At 46.6% G+C, this 19428-nt stretch overlaps 1 protein-coding gene across 3 annotated transcripts; it reads right to left on the bottom strand.

Annotated features, from left to right (window-relative positions):
• Positions 1–1202: 1202 nt before the first annotated feature.
• Positions 1203–19428, bottom strand: LOC310747661 (uncharacterized protein). 3 transcript variants are annotated; one of them, XM_083582325.1, is made up of 6 exons: positions 19270–19428; positions 14690–14747; positions 13861–13954; positions 4953–10501; positions 3530–3586; positions 1203–1342 (listed from the first exon to the last, which is right to left on the bottom strand). In XM_083582325.1, the coding sequence occupies exons 1-5, from the start codon at positions 19283–19285 to the stop codon at positions 3574–3576; spliced, it is 5730 nt and encodes a 1909-aa protein (XP_083438451.1). In that variant the 5' UTR covers positions 19286–19428; the 3' UTR covers positions 1203–1342; positions 3530–3573. The 3 variants fall into 3 exon arrangements, with proteins under 3 accessions (XP_083438451.1, XP_083438452.1, XP_083438450.1); XM_083582326.1 differs by lacking the exon at positions 3530–3586 and having other exon boundaries at positions 4953–6985; positions 7175–10501; XM_083582324.1 differs by lacking the exon at positions 3530–3586.

Genomic DNA, 19428 nt, shown 5'->3' with positions numbered 1-19428 from the left:
TGGTGTTGTGGTCTAAACCACTGAGCCTCTTGGGCTTGCCGATCGGAAGGTCAGCGGTTTGAATCCCCACCACGGGGTGAGCTCCCGTTGCTCTGTCCCAGCTTCTGCCAACCTAGCAGTTTGAAAGCATGCCAGTGCAAGTAGATAAATAAGTACCACTGAGGTGGGGAGGTAAACAGTGTTTCCGTGCGCTCTGGCTTCTGTCACAGTGTCCCGTTGTGCCAGAAGCGGTTTAGTCCTGCTGGCCACATGACCTGGAAAGCTGTCTGTGGACAAATGCCAGCTCCCTCGTCCTGAAAGCGAGATGAGTGTCGCAACCCCATAGTCGCCTTTGACTGGACTTAACCGTCCAGGAATCCTTTACCTTTACCTTTTACCCTGTGTTTCCTATGTGGTATTTCCTGTTGTGAGATTGTAAAATGTGTTTCCCATTGTGGCATTATATGCTGTTCAGAGAGGCCTGACCTCCCCTCCGTCAATCAAACAAATCCTCATTTTCCTGCACACATTTTCTCAAACAGGCATTGTCCGTATGCATTGGCTCAGTAAGAAGAAAAAAAAGAAGAAGAGTTTGGATTTGATATCCCGCTTTATCACTACCCAAAGGTGTCTCAAAGCGGCAAACAATCTCCTTTCCCTTCCTCCCCCACAACAAACACTCTGTGAGGTGAGTGAGGCTGAGAGACTTCAGAGAAGTGTGACAAGCCCAAGGTCACCTAACAGCTGCATGTGGAGGAGCGGGGAATCAAACCCAGTTCACCAGATTATGAGTCCACCGCTCTGAACCACTAAACCACACATATTAACAAATCCTGTATAGGTCCCAGCTTACTATAGTCACTCTAGTATGCTATGTGCAGTGACACGGGTGGTGCTGTGGTCTAAACCGCTGGGTACATCCTGAGAGTCTACATCTGCCGTCACTAACTAGCCTTTCCCCATGCTGTTGAATCCATGACTAAAATATTTGAAGTGGGATTACAGGGGTGTTGACTGTGTGCAGTAGCATTACAGACAAAACACACACACGCATGGACAGTGTGCCATCCCACAGCCTTTCTGCAACTAAAATGTGCACCAGTTGTTCCTGTATTTTCCCCTAATGACGGCTTTGCTGCACCTGTCCTTGCTCACGCCCCTTCGCACGCCTCTGCCTCCTTCTGTGTTTGCTCACCCACCTACAGAAATAGCCGTTGGTTACGTTTCTGGTATTTTGCAATCTTTTATTTCTTTAAATTCAAGAATTCACTATTTCTTTTCATTGCTAGTTTGACGCTTTGGAGACATCTTTACGTGTAAGTGCACGGACACTGGTGCTGCTCGCTTTGGTCCCCTTGGTACCCTGAAACACAAGGAAAGGGAACATTAGGAAGGGTTTTCGGATGCGGGTAACCATTTTGAGGGCAGCCCGTTTGCGTGGTGAACAGTCACAATTCATTCAGCCCACTGTTGCTTTCTGGCCCAAACAGGCTTTGCTTGTTTTTGAAAGAATATGAAGACCCTCCAAACCTATTTAGCACCAGAATGTCAGGATGGAGTATTGAAATAGTCGGGGAAAGAATCATAGAACTGTAGAGTTGAAAGAGACTCTGAGGCTCATCTGGTCCAATCGACTGCAAAGCAGGAAGATGCAGCTGTCCCATACAGGGATTGAACCTGCAACCTTGGCGTTATCGGCACCATGTTCTAACCAACTGAGCTATCCAGGCTCATTTCTCAGAGACAAGAATGGAACACATGAACACAGCATAAACGGTGATCTCTCTTTCAATTCTCACCTTCAATTCTCTGGTGGTTGTGGGGGTTGGGGAGAGACTAATGGGATGGATCCGCATGAAGCTACACTTTGGTCCCAATGAAATGATTTTATTTATTTATTACATTTCTATACTGTCATCCAAAGATCACAGGGCAGTTTACAATATACCGTATTTTTTGCTCTATAAGACTCACTTTTTTCCTACTAAAAAGTAAGGGGAAATGTGGAGCGAATGAAGGCTGCGCAGCTATCCCAGAAGCCAGAAGAGCAAGAGGGATTGCTGCTTTCGCTGCACAGCGATCCCTCTTGCTGTTCTGGCTTCTGAGATTCAGATTTTTTTTTTTCTTGTTTTCCTCCTCCAAAAACTAGGTGCGTCTTGTGGTCTGGTGCGTCTTATTGAGCGAAAAATACGGTAAAAACAATTCTGTACCAACCTATCAGCATTTATTTACCAAAGCCAGGCTAAATGTATTTCCTCTGGAAGTGCTAAATGGTAGGCTGAGAGGCAACCCTTATCCGAACAGGCTTTGTTTATGTTCTCAGGACGTCGATTGCATGAAGCATATCTTACTGCAATTGTGGGCAGTATGGGTAAGCAGGGGCATGGGTGGCGCTGTGGGTTAAACCACAGAACCTAGGACTTGCCGATCAGAAGGTCGGCAGTTCGAATCCCCACGACGGAGTGAACTCCCGTTGCTCGGTCCCTGCTCCTGCCCACCTAGCAGTTCGAAAGCACATCAAAGTGCAAGTAGATAAATAGGTACCGCTCCGGCGGGAAGGTAAACGGCGTTTCCATGCGCAGCTCTGGTTTGCCAGAAGCGGCTTAGTCATGCTGGCCACATGACCCAGAAGCTGTATGCCGGCTCCCTCGGCCAATAAAGCAAGATGAGCGCCGCACCCCCAGAGTCGGCCATGACTGGACCTTATGGTCAGGGGTCCCTTTACCTTTACCTTTTATGGGCAAGCAAGGGATCAAACCCTACTGGCAAATCTGCCGGGAAAATCTGAAGCCTCCCCTATTAAATATCTTTTGGCTGACAGGTCTAATGATATTACACTGGCTGTGGCAAAGTTTCTTTCGGAAGTCAAAAGAAACAAAGACCATCGAGCTTGAAGCAAAACAAAATGACCGCCTCAGTTTCTCTCTCTTTTGTGGTTGGCTGTCTTAACTGTATTTTGTTCTGAAATTGTTCTATGGGTCTTTGGACTGCAATAAAGATTTATTTATTATTATACCAAAAAACAAAACTGCATTGCATACAAACAAACAAAACAGTAACAACCCCCTACTCCACCCGCACACAGTTCAAAAGGCTGTAGATTGTTTAATAAGCCAAAGGCCTGGGAGAAGGGGGAATGCTTTTGCTTGGGACTTAAAGATATGTAATGAAGGCAACAGGCGAGTCTTCCTGGGGAGAGCATCCCACAAATGGGGAGCCACCACAGAAAAGGCCCATTCTCATGTTGCCACCCTCTGGACCTCTCATGTAGGAGGCTCACAAAGAAAGGCCTCCGATTATTATTTCAGGGTCCAGTTTGGTTCCTACGGGGAAAGGCGGTCCTTGAGGTACTGTGGTCCTGAACCATTTAAGGGTTTGTTGGTCAGAACCAGCACTGGGCCTGGAAACTAATTGGCAGCCAGTGCGGTCAGACCAGGACCTGTGTAATATGACCAAACCATCTTGTCCCGGTGAGCAACCTAGCTGCTGAATTTTGCACCAACTGAAGTTAAGAACCTGTTGATTTCAGTGGGAACTAAATGCGACTCACTTAATCTGGATCCATCCAATTGCCTTACAAGGGAAACTTCCACACTAGCAGTTTAGTCTGGAATGAACATAATAAAACACTCAGTTTTTATGGGGAATCCAGACAGTGTCATTGTCAACTCATTGCATTCCTACTAAGTCCTCCTGAGCTTTCCCAGGTCTCTTTGCCTTTAAGTTTCCTGTTCAGATTTCATTGCTTTCTGTTTACTCACAGGACAACCTATCTAAAGTGGGGGGGCGGCACTTCCACACCAGCTGTTAGCATATTTGCAGTATCCCAGGCACATATTTTTGTTGGGGCATCTGTACAACTTTCTGTTGTACAACTCCCAATTTTCATCCACCGTTAATGCATTTATTTATTTTTTAAAAAAGATCAGGTCAGACCTGCTAGAGCCAGCAGAGATGCGAAAACTTTGCTATTTCAAAGCAGAACTCTTAAGTTTTTGGAGTCAGTTTTGACATTTCTTGGCGGGGTGCTCTATTGCCCCCACGGCCAGAGGAGCAAGGCCACGCTTTCGGCGGGATCCCCATGAGAGCCCCGCAAAATTACACAGAGGCCTTGCACGATCTCGCAGGGCTCTTGCAAGATCTCGCCGGATCCTGGAAGCCGCTGATGTGCGACCCCAGAAAGGGGGAAGGAGGGAAGGGGGCAGTGGCGCACAACATGTGCACAGTGCGGCGCGTCCCTGTTTTGCCTCAGGCGGTGATATGGGACAGACCTGCCTGTGTGCACAAGTCCCCCTCAGCAATTAATAAGGCAAGAAGGCAACCATGTGCTGGCGGGCAAATCCTTCCAGCGCCCACGGAGAGGAGCTATGCCTTGCCTGCCTCCCTGTCAGTGCCTGCTTGCTGTGGAGCTAGGTTGCTCTGCCACTTTTGCCGGGACAGGGATCCCCATGGAAGCCGGCGCCTACGTGGGGACACCTGGTTGCACCCTCTCAGAATTTGTGCCCGGGGCCACAGCCCCTCTGGCTACACCACTGAAGCTTGCTTTAAAACCTCTCCCCAATGCTCCAGCTTTGTATGTACAGTGGTACCTCGGGTTAAGTACTTAATTCGTTCCGGAGGTCCGTTCTTAACCTGAAACTGTTCTTAACCCGAAGCACCACTTTAGCTAATGGGGCCTCCTGCTGCTGCCGCGCCACCGGAGCACGATTTCTGTTCTCATCCTGAAGCAAAGTTCTTAACCTGCGGTACTATTTCTGGGTTAGCGGAGTCTGTAACCTGAAGTGTATGTAACCTGAAGCGTATGTAACCCGAGGTACCACTGTACAGGGAGCAATTAACGCGGAGAGCCCACCTTCCAGGTTTCTACTCATGTGCTTTAGCTGTCAACCTCTGAAGCAGAGGTAGACCGCAGAATGGGAATGAAAACCATCACAGCACAGTAAAGCTACAGCAGAGCAGTATTCATCTCCTACCTTTTGGCTGCCACGTGATCACGCAAAACCGGGGCCCTTTCTTTCACATGGAGGTCTTGAAAAGAAGTCTGGACTTGGGCCTCTGCAAATATGCGAGATGCACGCCATTTCTTCCCCCGGGGTATTTCGACAAACGAGGTCTGGACCTGGGCTTCAGCAAACGCAGGAGCTTTCGACTTTTTCGGCACTTTAGAAACTTGTTTTGGTTTCTTCCCTTCAGGTTTCATCGCCTCTGCAATCTCCACCTGGCTGTCTTCCAGCTTTGGGAATAAAGGCAAATCCTCGAGGTGAAGCTGAAGTTGGTCAGTTTGCTTTTGAACCTCGGCCTCCTCTCGTGTGGTCCATAATTCCAGCAATGTTTTTTCCATCGAAGCTCTTTTCTGCTCTGCGAGGTCAGAGTGCTGCTCCTCTGCGTACAGCGATGCAGGTGAGGGCGGTCGAACTGGGCTGGGAATTTCTGATGCGGCAGGAGATGCAGGAGTGTATGGTGGGACAGGAGAAACAGTGGGATGGGAGGAAGCTGGAGAGGCAGCAGGGCGAGAGAGGGCAGGAGAGACAGTGCGAGAGAGGGCAGGAGAGACAGCAGTGCGAGAGTGGGCAGGAGAGACAGCAGTGCGAGAGTGGGCAGGAGAGACAGCAGTGCGAGAGTGGGCGGGAGAGACAGCGGTGCGAGAGTGGGCGGGAGAGACAGCAGTGCGAGAGAGGGCAGGAGAGACAGCAGTGCGAGAGTGAGCGGGAGAGACAGTGCGAGAGAGGGCAGGAGAGACAGCAGTGCGAGAGTGGGCGGGAGAGACAGCGGTGCGAGAGAGGGCAGGAGAAACAGCAGTGCGAGAGAGGGCGGGAGAGACAGCAGTTTGTGATGGAACAGGGCTCAAAGATGTGTGTGATGAGACAGGAGTTACAACTTTGGCACTTGCCAAACTGGTCTTTGAAGACTGCTCCTGCGCTATGGGTAATTCTTCTGGTGTCTGCTTATCAGGCTGGGAGGTCTGGTCCTTGCTGTCACTTGGTGATGGGGGAAGTGACTTTGGAACATCCACTGGCTTCATCATCTCGGGCATTTCAGGTAAGGAAGTTGGCTCCTTAGGTTCAATTGGGTGAGGAAATTCAGGAGCTGTATCTACTGAGTCAGGCATGGGTGACTGTATTGGGCTTTCAGCTTGTGATGGGAGAAGCACCTCCTTGGTGCCTTGTGGCAAATCTGCCAGGGAACTTTGCATCTCAGCGTCAGCTCGCTCTTTTTTCCGCCATATGTCAGAGAAGGAGGTTTGCACCTGGTTTTCCATTCTGCCTAGAGGAGCAGCCTCTTTTATCTCAAGCTCAGGTGGCTCAATTGGGCTTTCAGACTGTGGTAGGAGGGGCACAACCTTGGTGACCTGTGGCAAATCTGCCAGGGAACTTTGTATCTCAGCATCTGCTCGTTCTTTTTTCCGCCATATGTCAGAGAAGGAGGTTTGCATCTGGTTGTCAATTCTGCAAGCCGGAGGAGCCTCTTTTATCTCAACCACAGCTGGCTCAATTGGGCTTTCAGACTGTGGCAAATTTCCCAGGGAACTTTGCATTTTAGCATCCGCTTGTTCTTTTTTCCGCCATATGTCGGAGAAGGAGGTTTGCACCTGGTTTTCCATTCTGCCTAGAGGAGCAGCCTCTTTTATCTCAACCACAGCTGGCTCAATTGGGCTTTCAGACTGTGGTAGCAGAGGCACCTCCTTGGTGCCTTGTGGCAAATCTGCCAGGGAACTTTGCATCTCAGCATCCGCTCGTTCTTTTTTCCGCCATATGTCAGAGAAGGAGGTTTGCACCTGGTTTTCCATTCTGGCTGGAGGAGCAGCCTCTTTTATCTCAAGCTCAGGTGTCTCAGTTGGGCTTTCAGGCTGTGGTAGCAGAGGCACCTCCTTGGTGCCTTGTGGCAAATCTGCCAGGGAACTTTGCATCTCAGCATCCGCTCGTTCTTTTTTCCGCCATATGTCAGAGAAGGAGGTTTGCACCTGGTTTTCCATTCTGGCTGGAGGAGCAGCCTCTTTTATCTCAAGCTCAGGTGTCTCAGTTGGGCTTTCAGGCTGTGGTACGAGGGGCACCACCTTGGTGACTTGTGGCAAATCTGCCAGGGAACTTTGCATCTCAGCGTCCGCTCGTTCTTTTTCCCGCCATATGTCAGAGAAGGAGGTTTGCACCTGGTTTTCCATTCTGGTTGGAGGAGGAGCACCCTCTTTTATCTCAACCACAGCTGGCTCAATTGGGCTTTCTGGTAGGAAGGGCACAACCTTGGTGACTTGTGGCAAATCTGCCAGGGAACTTTGCATCTCAGCGTCCGCTCGTTCTTTTTTCCGCCATATGTCAGAGAAGGAGGTTTGCACCTGGTTTTCCATTCTGGTTGGAGGAGGAGCACCCTCTTTTATCTCAACCACAGCTGGCTCAATTGGGCTTTCTGGTAGGAAGGGCACAACCTTGGTGACTTGTGGCAAATCTGCCAGGGAACTTTGCATCTCAGCGTCCGCTCGTTCTTTTTTCCGCCATATGTCAGAGAAGGAGGTTTGCACCTGGTTTTCCATTCTGGTCGGAGGAGGAGCCTCCTGTATCTCAAGCTCAGCTGGCTCAATTGGGCTTTCAGACTGTGGTGGGAGAAGAGGCACAACCTTGTTGCCCTGTGGCAAATCTGCCAGGGAACTTTGCATCTCAGCGTCCACTCGTTCTTTCTTCCACCACCTGTCAGAGAAGGAGGTTTGCACCTGGTTGTCAATTCTGCCTGGTAGAGGAGCCTCTTCCATCTCAAGCATAGGTGGCTCAATTGGGCTTTCAGACTGTGGTGGGAGCAAAGGTTCTTCCATGGGATCTGGCACATCTATCCAAGAAGTTTGCTTCTGGGCATTATGGAGTTCTTTTGCCTTCCAGATGTCAAGGAGGGAGGTTTGCATCTGAGCATCCATTAGGGCTGGTGGAGAAGACTGTTCTTCCTCAGGCATGAAGTACTCAGATGGGCTTTCAGACTGTGGTGAGAGAAAAGGATCTTCCACATCTGTTGGGAAATCCATCCAAGAAGTTTGGATCTGGGCATCATGGAGCTGTTTTGCCTTCCATATGTCCAGAAGGGAGGTTTGTGACTGGATGTCCTTTTGTGATGAGGGGAAAGCTTCTGATTCTTCCTCATCAAATTCCAGTGAAGTTTGCTGTTGAACATCAGAATGCAAGCGTGATGAACGCCACGAGCTCCCCGCAGGTATTTCAACATTTGAGGTTTGCACCTCAGCATTGGTTTGTTGCGCCAGAGGGGGCTCTTTTTGTGCCTCTAGGAAATCAGAGATGGAGCGTTGTGCCTGAGTACCAGTCCCCACTTCAAAGTCACTTTGTAATGGGGGGAAATACGTTCCTTCAGGATCCGTTAAGTCCGTCTCAGATGCCTTCTGCTGCATGTAGTCTTTTGATTTCCCCAGATCAAGAAAAGATGTCTGCACCAGCTTGTCAACCTGTTCAGTGGGAGAAGGCCTGATTCCTTGCTGTAGAATTTTGTCTACTGAAGTCTGTGTTTCAATATCCATTTGTTCCTTTGCTTTCCAAAAGTCAAAATCTGATGTTTGTGCATGGCTATCAACTAGTAATCCATGAGGGAACTCCTCTGTTTCAGTTTCATCAAAGCCGCAAGTCTGGTTCTGGGCTTCAGCTAACTCTCTTGCTCGCCATATTTCAAGCAAGGATGTTTGGGTCTGGTTGGCCTTCTGCACTTGGGGAAAGGATTCTGCTTTTTCCACGGGTACTTTAAGCCCTGAAGTCTGCACCTGAGCTTCGGTTTGCAAACGTGATTCACGCCACTTGTTTCCATATGGTATTTCAACATGCGATGTTTGTACCTCACTGTCCATTGTTGGCGTCCAAAGAGGCTCTTTTTGAGAGGCTGATGTCTGAACTTCTGGGAGTTCATGATACCATTTACGGATCTGAGCTTCCATCACCTGTGGGGTAATAAGGTACTCCTTCCCTTCTGTTAAAGGTTCCTGATTATCATCCCCACCCTCAATCAATGACAAAGAAGAGTACTTTTGAAAATCAGTGTCTGATACCTTCTTCTGGGGTTCAGCATGTGACATGGAAGTGTAGCTTTGGAAATCACTGTCCAATATCTTCTCCGGAGTTTTTGCAAATGATGCAGAATGGGACTTTGGGAAATCAGTCTCTGAGGTCCTCTCCTGGGGTTTGATATATGACGCAGAAGAGGACTTTCGGAAGAGAGTGTCTGTTGACCTATCTGACAAAAGTTTATTGATAAGTTCTACCTCAGATGTTTGTATCTGGGCCTCCTTGGTTGTTGACTTGGGAGAAAGCAACCTTGCCAGTTCATAATCTGAGGTTCTAAGCACTTGTGCCGAAGATGGACGCTTCTTCAGCAGCAGCTCATCACTTAAGATCTGGTCTTGGACCTCGGAGTTTGACCAAGAAGAAGCCTTCCTCAGTAATTCAGGACTTGAAGTTTTCATGTGGGGTTCACCCACTGACAGGGAGGAAGCTTTCTTTAGTAACTCGGCACGGGAAGCTGATTCCATGCTCTGAATCCGGGATAGCAAAGAAAGCTTCTTTAGCAGTTCAATGGTGGAGGTTTGCACCTGTGCATCAGATTGTGGCTGTAATGAATGCCATGTCTTCCACTGCCGAAGCAATGTCTCAGATGTCTGCATAGCTCTTTCAGTCCGTTCAGAACGCAGAGGTGCCTCTTCTATAGAAAAAAGGGATTCCACTTCTCCTGCTGTCTCCTCGCCTTTTCCTAACCCAAGCATTGGCCGTTGTTCGGTCATCGAAGCAAAGGACGTTTGCACCTGGGCCGCAGTATTTAACCGCGCAGAACGCCAGTCGTTGCCAGGCGGTATTTCCACAGGTAAAGTTTGTACCCCAGTATCAATATATATGGGATATATCGTGCTTTGTTCTATCACTGATGACTGGGGTGATAGCTTACTCTGGGGCTCAGAGGAGGATGCATACTCTCTTTCTGACATGTAGTCCGAAAACGAAGTCTGCAGCTGAATGTCGATTTCCGAAGGAACTCTTATGTCAAGATGTGAGGTCTGCACCTGAGCCTCAGATAACATGGGCAGAGAGGGAAACTTCTCTAACAACTCTAGATAGGAAGAAGAGGACTGGACAGATCCTGCAAAAGATGCCACAGACCTCCTTTCTGGCAACGAGCTGAACGAGGTTTGGGCATGCATCTCCTTTTCTCCAGGTAATGAAAGCAAGGATGTTTGCACCTGAGCTTCCGCCTCTCTTGGCAATTCCATAAATGAAGTTTGCACTTGAGCGTCATTTTCTACTGGGGTTGGAGACCGCAGGGAGAGAAATGAAGTTTGCGCCTGGGCCTCCCTTCCTCTTGGTAGGCTCGAAAACGAGGTTTGGACCTGAACGTCTGCCTCGGATGACGTCTCTATCTCTGGAATGAGTATAGCCGTCCTTGAGGTTTGTTGCTCTACTTCTTTGTGTAATCGAGACCACCTCCACCTATTTCCTTCTGGGATATCCACTTTTGAAGTTTGTATCTCATTCTCAACATACAAGCCATCTTCCTGTTTGGGGAAAGAAATAGTATGTATGTATGACCACCGACACCTTATATTCAAAATAAAAGTTGACTTACGAAGTTAGAGACACCCTTTTTGCTGATAGGCAGGCAGGGGTCTGGGCTCTTAACCAGATGCATTACTTGAAAGTCCTTAGGATGGGTGAGAGCGGGGAAGAACATAATGTGAGAAATTGGCAGCCCAACCTGACAGATGCATATCCTTGCTAGTTAGCATCAGAAGGGGCTAAGTCCACGGAGCTGTATTGCTGATAGGTAGATAGACCATAGAAATACAACTTGTAGAGAGGACTCTGTGTGATGTCATTTCCCCTTCCTCTCCTGGAGAGGAAGGAGCATATAGCACTTCCTGTTCCTCTCACTCTGCCTTTGACCAGAGTTGGATGCTCTGAAGCTGACACATGCCTGAAGCTGGTTATACCATAATATTTTGCCTGCATAGTTTTTACTGATGGAACCAATGCATGATTATAAAGTAAATCTTACTTTTACACTTGTAAAAGTGTATTATGTGGTTTTTCAAGTTAAAATTTCACAGGGATGTATCAAACATGAATCATAAAAACAAGATTCCAAGGAATCTCCTGGACTTCCATCCTCCCCTTTGTGGGTCCTATTATTAATCATTTATGCATCTTTTTTGATGATCCAAATCTTTTACATCTCCACTGTGCCCAGAATTCACCCTTAAACTACAAATAATATTCCAATCCTACTAACGATTTTAACTGTTTACAGTGGTCTTTTAAGATAAATTATAAAATTTCCCCATTCCATATTAAAATTTTGGTCTTCCTGATTTCTGATTATTCCTGTCATTTTAGCCATTTCAGTACAGTCCATCAACATCATCTGCCATTCTTCTCTGGTAGGAACTTTATCTTCTTTCCATCTCTGGAAAGTTGTTGCCTGGTTCTATATTAAGCAGGGTAAGAGGAGGGAAGCCAGCTTACTTCATAGCTGGACTCAAAACAAGGTTTTACAGCCTAATTCCTATGCTTTCAGTTTTACTGCCAAGGATGGGACTTGGAAAATCTGTTGAACCCACACATATGGGAGCCTGGAGGGATAAATTGCAATTAATATATCCTCTCCTTGTTAGGATCATCCTACTCATGTGTAAGACCCTGGCAGAGACACAGGCCCAACTGGCATGTTCTCTCCCTCCTGGTCGATCGTTCGGGAGCTTCAAAAGCTTTCTCCAGCCCGAACATCACAGCAACTGATGCCAAGAGGCATTCGCGTAACAGACTCAATAGCTCAGCATTTTGGCTAATCTACTTTTATTTACATATAATACCCTTGGAGCATTCTGACTTAGCTCCTTCCTTTTTCTCATCAGACAGGAAAAAGAAAGAAACAAAGGACAATAGTCCTACATTCCGGAACACAGTAGTACAAAACATCCTGTCTCCGTCACTTCCCACACTGTGGAATGAAAACATACACCGTCATGTGATAGACAACAATCCCATGACTGCAAGCACGGAGGAAGAATCCTAACACTCCTACCCATAGCACACATAAATGCTACTATTCTTTTTACGCTGCACTGAACTGGTGATTTAGCAACCAAAAAGAGCTAAGCAGTCGTGTCAGTTCTGAGCATATGCACACTATAGATATTCCCTCTCCCTGAGAAATCCTCTCTAGCTTCAGTCTTCATCCTCTACAACCCACTGTATGCTTTGTGGAAAGCCATGGCAATTAACCAGGCCTAAAACTGATGCAGTGACAGAAAATTATATGAATATGATATATCAATGGTACCTAACACAAAGGGGCAAAAATGTATAAATCTAAAATAAGTGTTGGAAATGTAAAGAGAAAGAAGGTTCTTTTTATCATATGTGTGGTCTTGTAGAAAGGTTAAAGCTTACTGGTAAATGCTATATAATGAATTGAAAAAGATGTTTAAAATAATGTTTGTGTCAGGGGCTCAGGAGACGGAGCATACTGTCAGAGCTGCCCAAGGTCCCAGCTCACAAAGGACCAACGCCACTTCGTTGTTAAATACGAAAGTCTTTATTGAAGTTCAGTTTCACTTCCAGAACCACAGCGGTCTGAAAGTTGAGACGTAGAGCTGCACGCTGTGGTTCTGGAAGTGAAACTGAACTTCAATAAAGACTTTCGTATTTAACAACGAAGTGGCGTTGGTCCTTTGTGAGCTGGGACCTTGGGCAGCTCTGACAGTTTGTAAAAAAAAAAAAAAAACCAACAACAACACACCCAAACCCAGAAGCCTGCCTTTTGGAAATTATAGGGACAGAACTACCCATGTTGTATAGAAATTTATTCATTTATGCAACTACAGCAGCAAGAATGTTCCTTGCCCAAAAATGGAAAGAAGAAGAAATCCCAAATAAGAAGAATGGATACAAAAACTTACGGGATATGCAGAAATGGCAAAACTTACCAGAAAAATAAGAAATCAATATAACAAACTTTTTATAAAAGAATGGAAATGGTTTATTGGATAAACTGTAAACAGATAAGAACAATGGCAGTATTATTGCAATAACCTGCAGTTTTATAATACAGCGTCATTGTGCAATCAGTACTGTGTCACCTCCACAACAGAGACCATCAGCACACACCTGACTTCTCACAGTGTTATGTACTGAGTTGAATAGGATCCAAACTGCAGCAGTCTGATTGGTCCTAGAACAATAGGATCCAAAAGGCAGCAGTCTGATTGGTCCTAGAACAATAGGATTCAGAATGCAGCAGTCTGATTGGTCCTAGAACAATGCAGCAGTATGATTGGTTGGCAGGAACCACCCAATCATGCTCCAGATAAAAGTGAATCCACAACCTGATTGGCTTACAGTAGAATTCCGGAATTAGCCAATCATGTGCAGCCCATTGTGTAAATAATGTATATAAAGCAGATACTTTGAGGGGACATTTATTCATTCCTCCTCACCACTATGAGCTGAATAAAGAGCATGAAATCACTTTGCGACTCTGAGTATATTTCACACAGTAAGCAGGATGTTGTCCTACGATGGGGCGTGGGGTGTGTGGACATTAAGGACTACAGTGTCTAATTTTGTGTTATGCCATGTCTCCCTCAGCCATGGTGTTTAACATTGCAACCAGCCATGGTGGCCATTCTGTAACTTCTCAAAATGGGCCAAAAAGGTTGATGACCCGGTGCAACAAATCTTTTAAATCTCAAAGGTACCAGAAGATGCCTTGCCGTTTGGCCACCACAAATTAACACACCTCCCTCAAATGCGTTGGTATGAAAGACTGTATCTGTATACCACCTGAAACAAATGTTCTCTAAGCAGTCCATCTGAATTAGGGATGGCAATATAATGAAGGTATAGAATGAATTACCGGGTCCTGGTCTGGCTCTATCTCTGAGGGGTCTGGTTCCGAGGGGTCTAGCTCTGAAGGAGGCTTAAATTGCTCAGACGAAGCGATATTAAGGCTGAAAGACACAAGGCAACAAATAATTTCAGGGCTTGTCGGACAGACAGTGATAGTAACCAAAACTTTAATATGTATTAACGGATGTGAAAATGTTTTCTTAAAGTGGGGGATAAGAGGGGACCGTAGTCAAAGCCAGACCTATATATGTATTTTATATGATGTCCAAGTCAGAACAGTTTCGTCCATAAATGCAGGCCACCCAGAATTCCTCTAACTTGCCCTATGGTCCTGATGACTCCCAGCAACACTGCTGGCCATCATTGGTGGAAAAACTACTATGTCTCTCTCTTACAAATGTAACTTCAACTTGTGCCAGGGAACCCAATCTGATTGCCTGCTATTGTAGACACACAACACACCACACAGAGGACCTCATTTTTACTGGGCTGTGTTTGCATTTTTTAGGTTGAACAAGCAGGTGTCACAATGAAGAGCAACACTTGCCTCAAATAAGTCACCTCCTTCAAGCATGCATTGTTCAGCTCCATTGTTCTCACCTGGGGTGAATAGTTTATGCAAAATATATGCAACTGGGTGACTTGCTCTTCAACAAGCTCTCCATACCCTACAGTTTTAACTTGCAAGCAGTTTGATGAAACCCATATAATGGGTTGGTACATTCACTAAATTCCTGTTCTGTATCAATGAGACATACATCTCATGCCTGGGCCAAACATCCAAAGGGCGTACATGGTTCCCTTGTGTTCACTAAGAAAAGGGAGGTGTAGCTCACCATGTTGAAGACTGTGTTTCCGGTGGGCCAGTACAACAGAAAAATTTTCTCCAGCCTCCTATAAAAACATACAGATGTAAAAATAAGCTTTAGCCTGTGTTTCTCTCAGGAATCCATCCTCAAAACCAGATAGGAACATATGATGTCCCTACCATCTGCCAAGGCTATAATAAAAACTAGGTTGTGGGATATTGAACACCAGGAACTTACAATAGCAGCAGAAGAAACATGCTCCCCTCTTTATTTTCAACTTTCTTGGGCTCATGAAACTAACCATAATTACCTTGAATTTTTGCTTAACCCTCAAGAAAGAAGGGCATTTTCGCTGGCCATGTTTAATTCAAATCCATCCAACCTCCTTTGGGGAAGGTTCTCAGGCAGGGTGGAAGGAGATAGAACTTGCCCATGTGAAGACCACTTGGTGGAAAGCCTTACACGTATGGTTCTCAATTGTAAACTATATGCTGATCTCCGTCAGCAATTTCTAGATCAACTCTGCATCCCCAAATGGAAACCAGAGTCGGAGGTCATACATTTTCTATTACTGGGGAATGATCAGGAGCTCACCAAGTTAGTGGCTAAATATCTCTAAATACACTGCCGACGTCTGATCTCCCTGGAGACCAAGAGATGTGACAATAGACTGCTCTGCCTCCTTTCTTTTAGCAAATGTTTTGTGCCACTGGGGAAGTGGTAATTCTGTATTGATTTGTTTTGGATGTTTGTATGTGATGCCAATAAAAGGTTTATTAATTAATTAAAATGAAGAACCTACTGGATCAGGCCAAGGGCCCATCTACTCCTGCATCCTGTTGTCACAGTGCCCAACCAGATGCCTACGAGAAGAAACCTGCAAGCATCACTTGAGCGCAACAGTCCCCTCCCCTCCTACGATTTTCCCCAAACTGGTATTCAGCCTCTGAAAGTGAAGGTAGATCATCGCTATCAGCTTTAGCAGCTACTGATAAGCCTTATCCTCCATGTACCGTATTTTTCGCTCTATAGGACGCACTTTTCCCCCTCCAAAAATGAAGGGGGAAAGTGTGTGCGTCCTATGGAGCGAATGCAGGCTTCAGGAACTATCCGCAAGCCTGCGGAGCCCGGCACCCCGCCTTCACCCCGTGAAGGCACCCCGCCGCCCCGCGGAGGCTTGAAAGGCTGTCCTCGAAGCCAAAACAGCGAGATGGGGCGCTGCGCAGCCCTCCGTCTCACTGTTCTAGCTTCGGGGTGGCTGCGCAAAGCCTCCGCGAAGGCTTGAAAGGCTATCCCCGAAGCTGCGCTCCAAAGGCTTCAGGGATCTTTGAGGTTGGCAGTGGGGGAAAGCAGCGCTACCCCCACCGCCAGCCCCACAAGCTTGGGGGGCAACGGCAAGGCTGCGCGCAGCCTTTGCGCTGTTCCCCGACCTGCTCTTGAATGCACCTTGTTTTTGAGGGGGAGAACAAGAAAAAAAAAATCCTGTTCTCCCCTCCTATGGTCCGGTGCGTCCTATAGAGCGAAAAATACGGCATTTGTCTAATCCTAATGTTTTTAGCCATCCAGGTTGGTGCCCACTACTGTGTTCCATAGTTTAACTGTGCACCGCATGAAGATGTCCCGGAGGCAGAGAGAGGTTTTCTCTCTCCTCCTCTTAAAAACCTTTTTAAAAGGAAGGCTAAATGGCAGTGCTGGTTGTGCTTCAGTCAAATTGCAACCCAACCGTAGGTCAGGAACACAGGGTAGGTAAATACCAATGAACAACGGGTTGTGCAGGGAAAGGGGGCAAGCACACATGAGAAGTATCCCATGTACACAGAATGTTTTCAATGGCTAGTAGTGGTTGGGGCAGAGGGAGAAAACTGTACAGTGGTACCTCAGGTTAAGTACTTAATTCGTTCCGGAGGTCCGTTCTTAACCTGAAACTGTTCTTAACCTGAAGCACCACTTTAGCTAATGGGGCCTCCTGCTGCTGCTGCCGCGCCGCCGGAGCCCGATTTTTGTTCTCATCCTGAAGCAAAGTTCTTAACCTGAAGCACTATTTCTTTATTAGCGGAGTGTGTAACCTGAAGCGTATGTAACCTGAAGCATATGTAACCCGAGGTACCACTGTATCAGAATGGTTTTTGGTTCAGGTGTATTAAAAACCCACGCAGAGACCTTCAAATTCGAAAACAAACGTTTAGATTCCGTGCAACAAGAGAGACTCAAGAATATAAGACAGCCCTGTAAATATACGTTCTTTTCATTGTTCAAGAAGTTTGTGACAAAGTTTTAGAGTTGCTTATGAATCTTTTAAAGTATGGAACACAAACTTTGCAGCTGATTCTAAAAATTATGTATCTGTGACCATAATACAATTTTTATAGAGTCAAAAGAAACAGATTTATTTGTCCTTTGGTTGTTCATTTCGTTAAAAGAAACATAAAACTAACTCTTCACTAACACGTGGATATAGACAATAGTGATAGAGAATGTCATCAAATCTGTTTTAACAGAAAAAGAGAGAACATTAAAGTGAATTAGCATGAATGTTTTCCTATGTTTGGGAAGAAATAACAACCTCAAATGACTGGCACACCTTCCTTGTGGGTCTATAAGCAATCCTCAGGTGTAACGTAGAACAAATCTTCTTGCGAAATGTTATAGAGCTCTAAAAATCAATATTTTTTACCTACTAGAATACAACAGATTTTACTTAATTGTAGCCCAAGGGGAAATAATTCAGGGTACCAACATACTGTAAGCTCAGCTTTTATTTTCCAGGAAATTCTTCTTTCAGGTGACTTCGAGATGACGCGTTTACTAAGCATTCAATCATTCTTATAGACATTTCCAAGGAGATTATGTGACAGTCATTATTATTGAGCATTTACTCAGATTTTTTTTTTCAGTTGAAGAATATAATGTCGAGCAACCATCATCCTTTACTATCCTTGTTGTGGAAAGTCTGGGTGGTTCTTTTTTGGGGGGTGGAGAAGAGGTGGGGAAACAAGTTTGTTTCACAACCCGAATTTCCCTGTAGTGAGGATTGTCTGGATTAAGTAGTCTGGATTAAGTGATTAAGTGTGGATTAAGTCTGGATTAAGTGAGCCTCAATCATGCCTATTAGAGTCTTCAAATGTTGAAGGACATGTGGGTCCAGAATTGGCCTCCACAGTCACTCACGGACTCATTGTTAAAACCGTGTTTATGGAAGACAATGTTACTCGGCTACGAGTGATCACCAAAGAAGAAGAATCCAGGAGCACACTAAACTCCCTTTATAGTGATCAGGTCTCCGAGTGCCAATCCATATACAGTGGTACCTCAGTTTACGAACTTAATCCGTTCCGGAAGTCCGTTCTTAAACCGAAACCGTTCTTAAACTGAGGCACACTTTCCCTAATGAGGCCTCCCGCTACCGATACCCTTCCACTGTTCAGCTTCCGTTCTTAGACCAAGGTAAAGTTTGCAAACCGGGACACTACTTCTGGTTTTACGGAGTTTGTAAACCAAATTGTTCATAAACAGGGCTGTTCTTAAACCGAGGTACCAGTATAGAAGGTAAAACAGCATCAACCATACACAATAACAAGCAGCCACAGGCTGGGTTGAACCCCAAGATTTGAAGAAGTAGAAAAAAATCCCTTTGGGGGGGTCCCCCCAAAACCCCAACGAGAGCTATGTGTGCTTGGGGGTCATGGGATGTTGATTTGACTGTTGGATGGGCGGGGGGGGGGACCAGAGAATGGGAGAGAACAAGAGAGAGCAGGAGAGGAGCAGAGGCACTCAAGGCAGCAACATTTTATTGCAGGTCTCACTTGGTCTTCTTAAAACCTACTTCAGCCGGCTACGGATGATAGAAGTTGTAGTCCAACAAACTGTGGCGTGGCGCTGTGGTCTAAACCACAGAGCCTAGGGCTTGCCAATCAGAAGGTCGGCGGTTCAAATCCCCGCGACAGGGTGAGCTCCCGTTGCTCAGTCCCTGCTCCTGCCAACCTAGCAGTTCGAAAGCACATCAAAGTGCAAGTAGATAAATAGGTACCACTCTGGCGGGAAGGTAAACAGCGTTTCCGTGCGCTGCTCTGGTTTGCCAGAAGCAGCTTAGTCACGCTGGCCACATGACCCAGAAGCTGTACGCCGGCACCCTCAGCCAGTAAAGCGAGATGAGCGCAGCAACCCCAGTCGGCCATGACTGGACCTAACGGTCAGGCGTCCCTTTACCTAACCTGTGGCCACCCGAAGTTCAGAAAGAGATACAGTGGTACCTCGGGTTAAGCACTTAATTCGTTCCGGAGGTCCGTTCTTAAGCTGAAACGGTTCTTAACCTGAAGCACCACTTTAGCTAAAACCACTGCACAGCCAGAGCACGATTTCTGTTCTCATCCTGAAGCAAAGTTCTTAACCCGAGGTACTATTTCTGGGTTAGCGGAGTCTGTAACCTGAAGCGTATGTAACCTGAAGCGTCTGTAACCCGAGGTACCACTGCACTCAGGATTTCGCATGGTTTCTGCAGAGGTAGATTTCCTCTGAATATGGAGGCTCACCACCGATATCCTTCACAGGGCAATAACCCCCGACAGCTTTAACCCTAACCTTCCCCCCCCTCCATTGAAAGAGCTTACCTCTTTTCTTCCCCATGTTTTGCACACCCAGTGTAGCCCCGCATGCAGTTGTTAACTCGGCAGCAGCCGGGCGTTGCTTGCTGCCGGCTCCCCTTTGGGCTCGACACTGAGCGCGCCCAGCATCCCGCCGCTCCAGCCAGGAGACGGGCTCTGAGCGAC

This window comes from Podarcis filfolensis (genome assembly GCF_964270895.1).
Source record: "Podarcis filfolensis genome assembly, chromosome: 13".
Lineage (NCBI taxonomy): Eukaryota > Metazoa > Chordata > Lepidosauria > Squamata > Lacertidae > Podarcis > Podarcis filfolensis.
This window is presented reverse-complemented; position numbering and strand designations above follow the sequence as displayed.

What these genes read in the sequence shown, in the direction of transcription:
- LOC310747661 (XM_083582324.1), bottom strand. An exon ending in GAAACACAGTCTTCAACATG is followed by an intron (nt 13,955 to 14,689) that starts GTGAGCTACACC and finishes TGTGTCTTTCAG; the next exon opens with CCTTAATATCGCTTCGTCTG. An exon ending in GATCACGTGGCAGCCAAAAG is followed by an intron (nt 1,343 to 4,952) that starts GTAGGAGATGAA and finishes CTTGTGTTTCAG; the next exon opens with GGTACCAAGGGGACCAAAGC.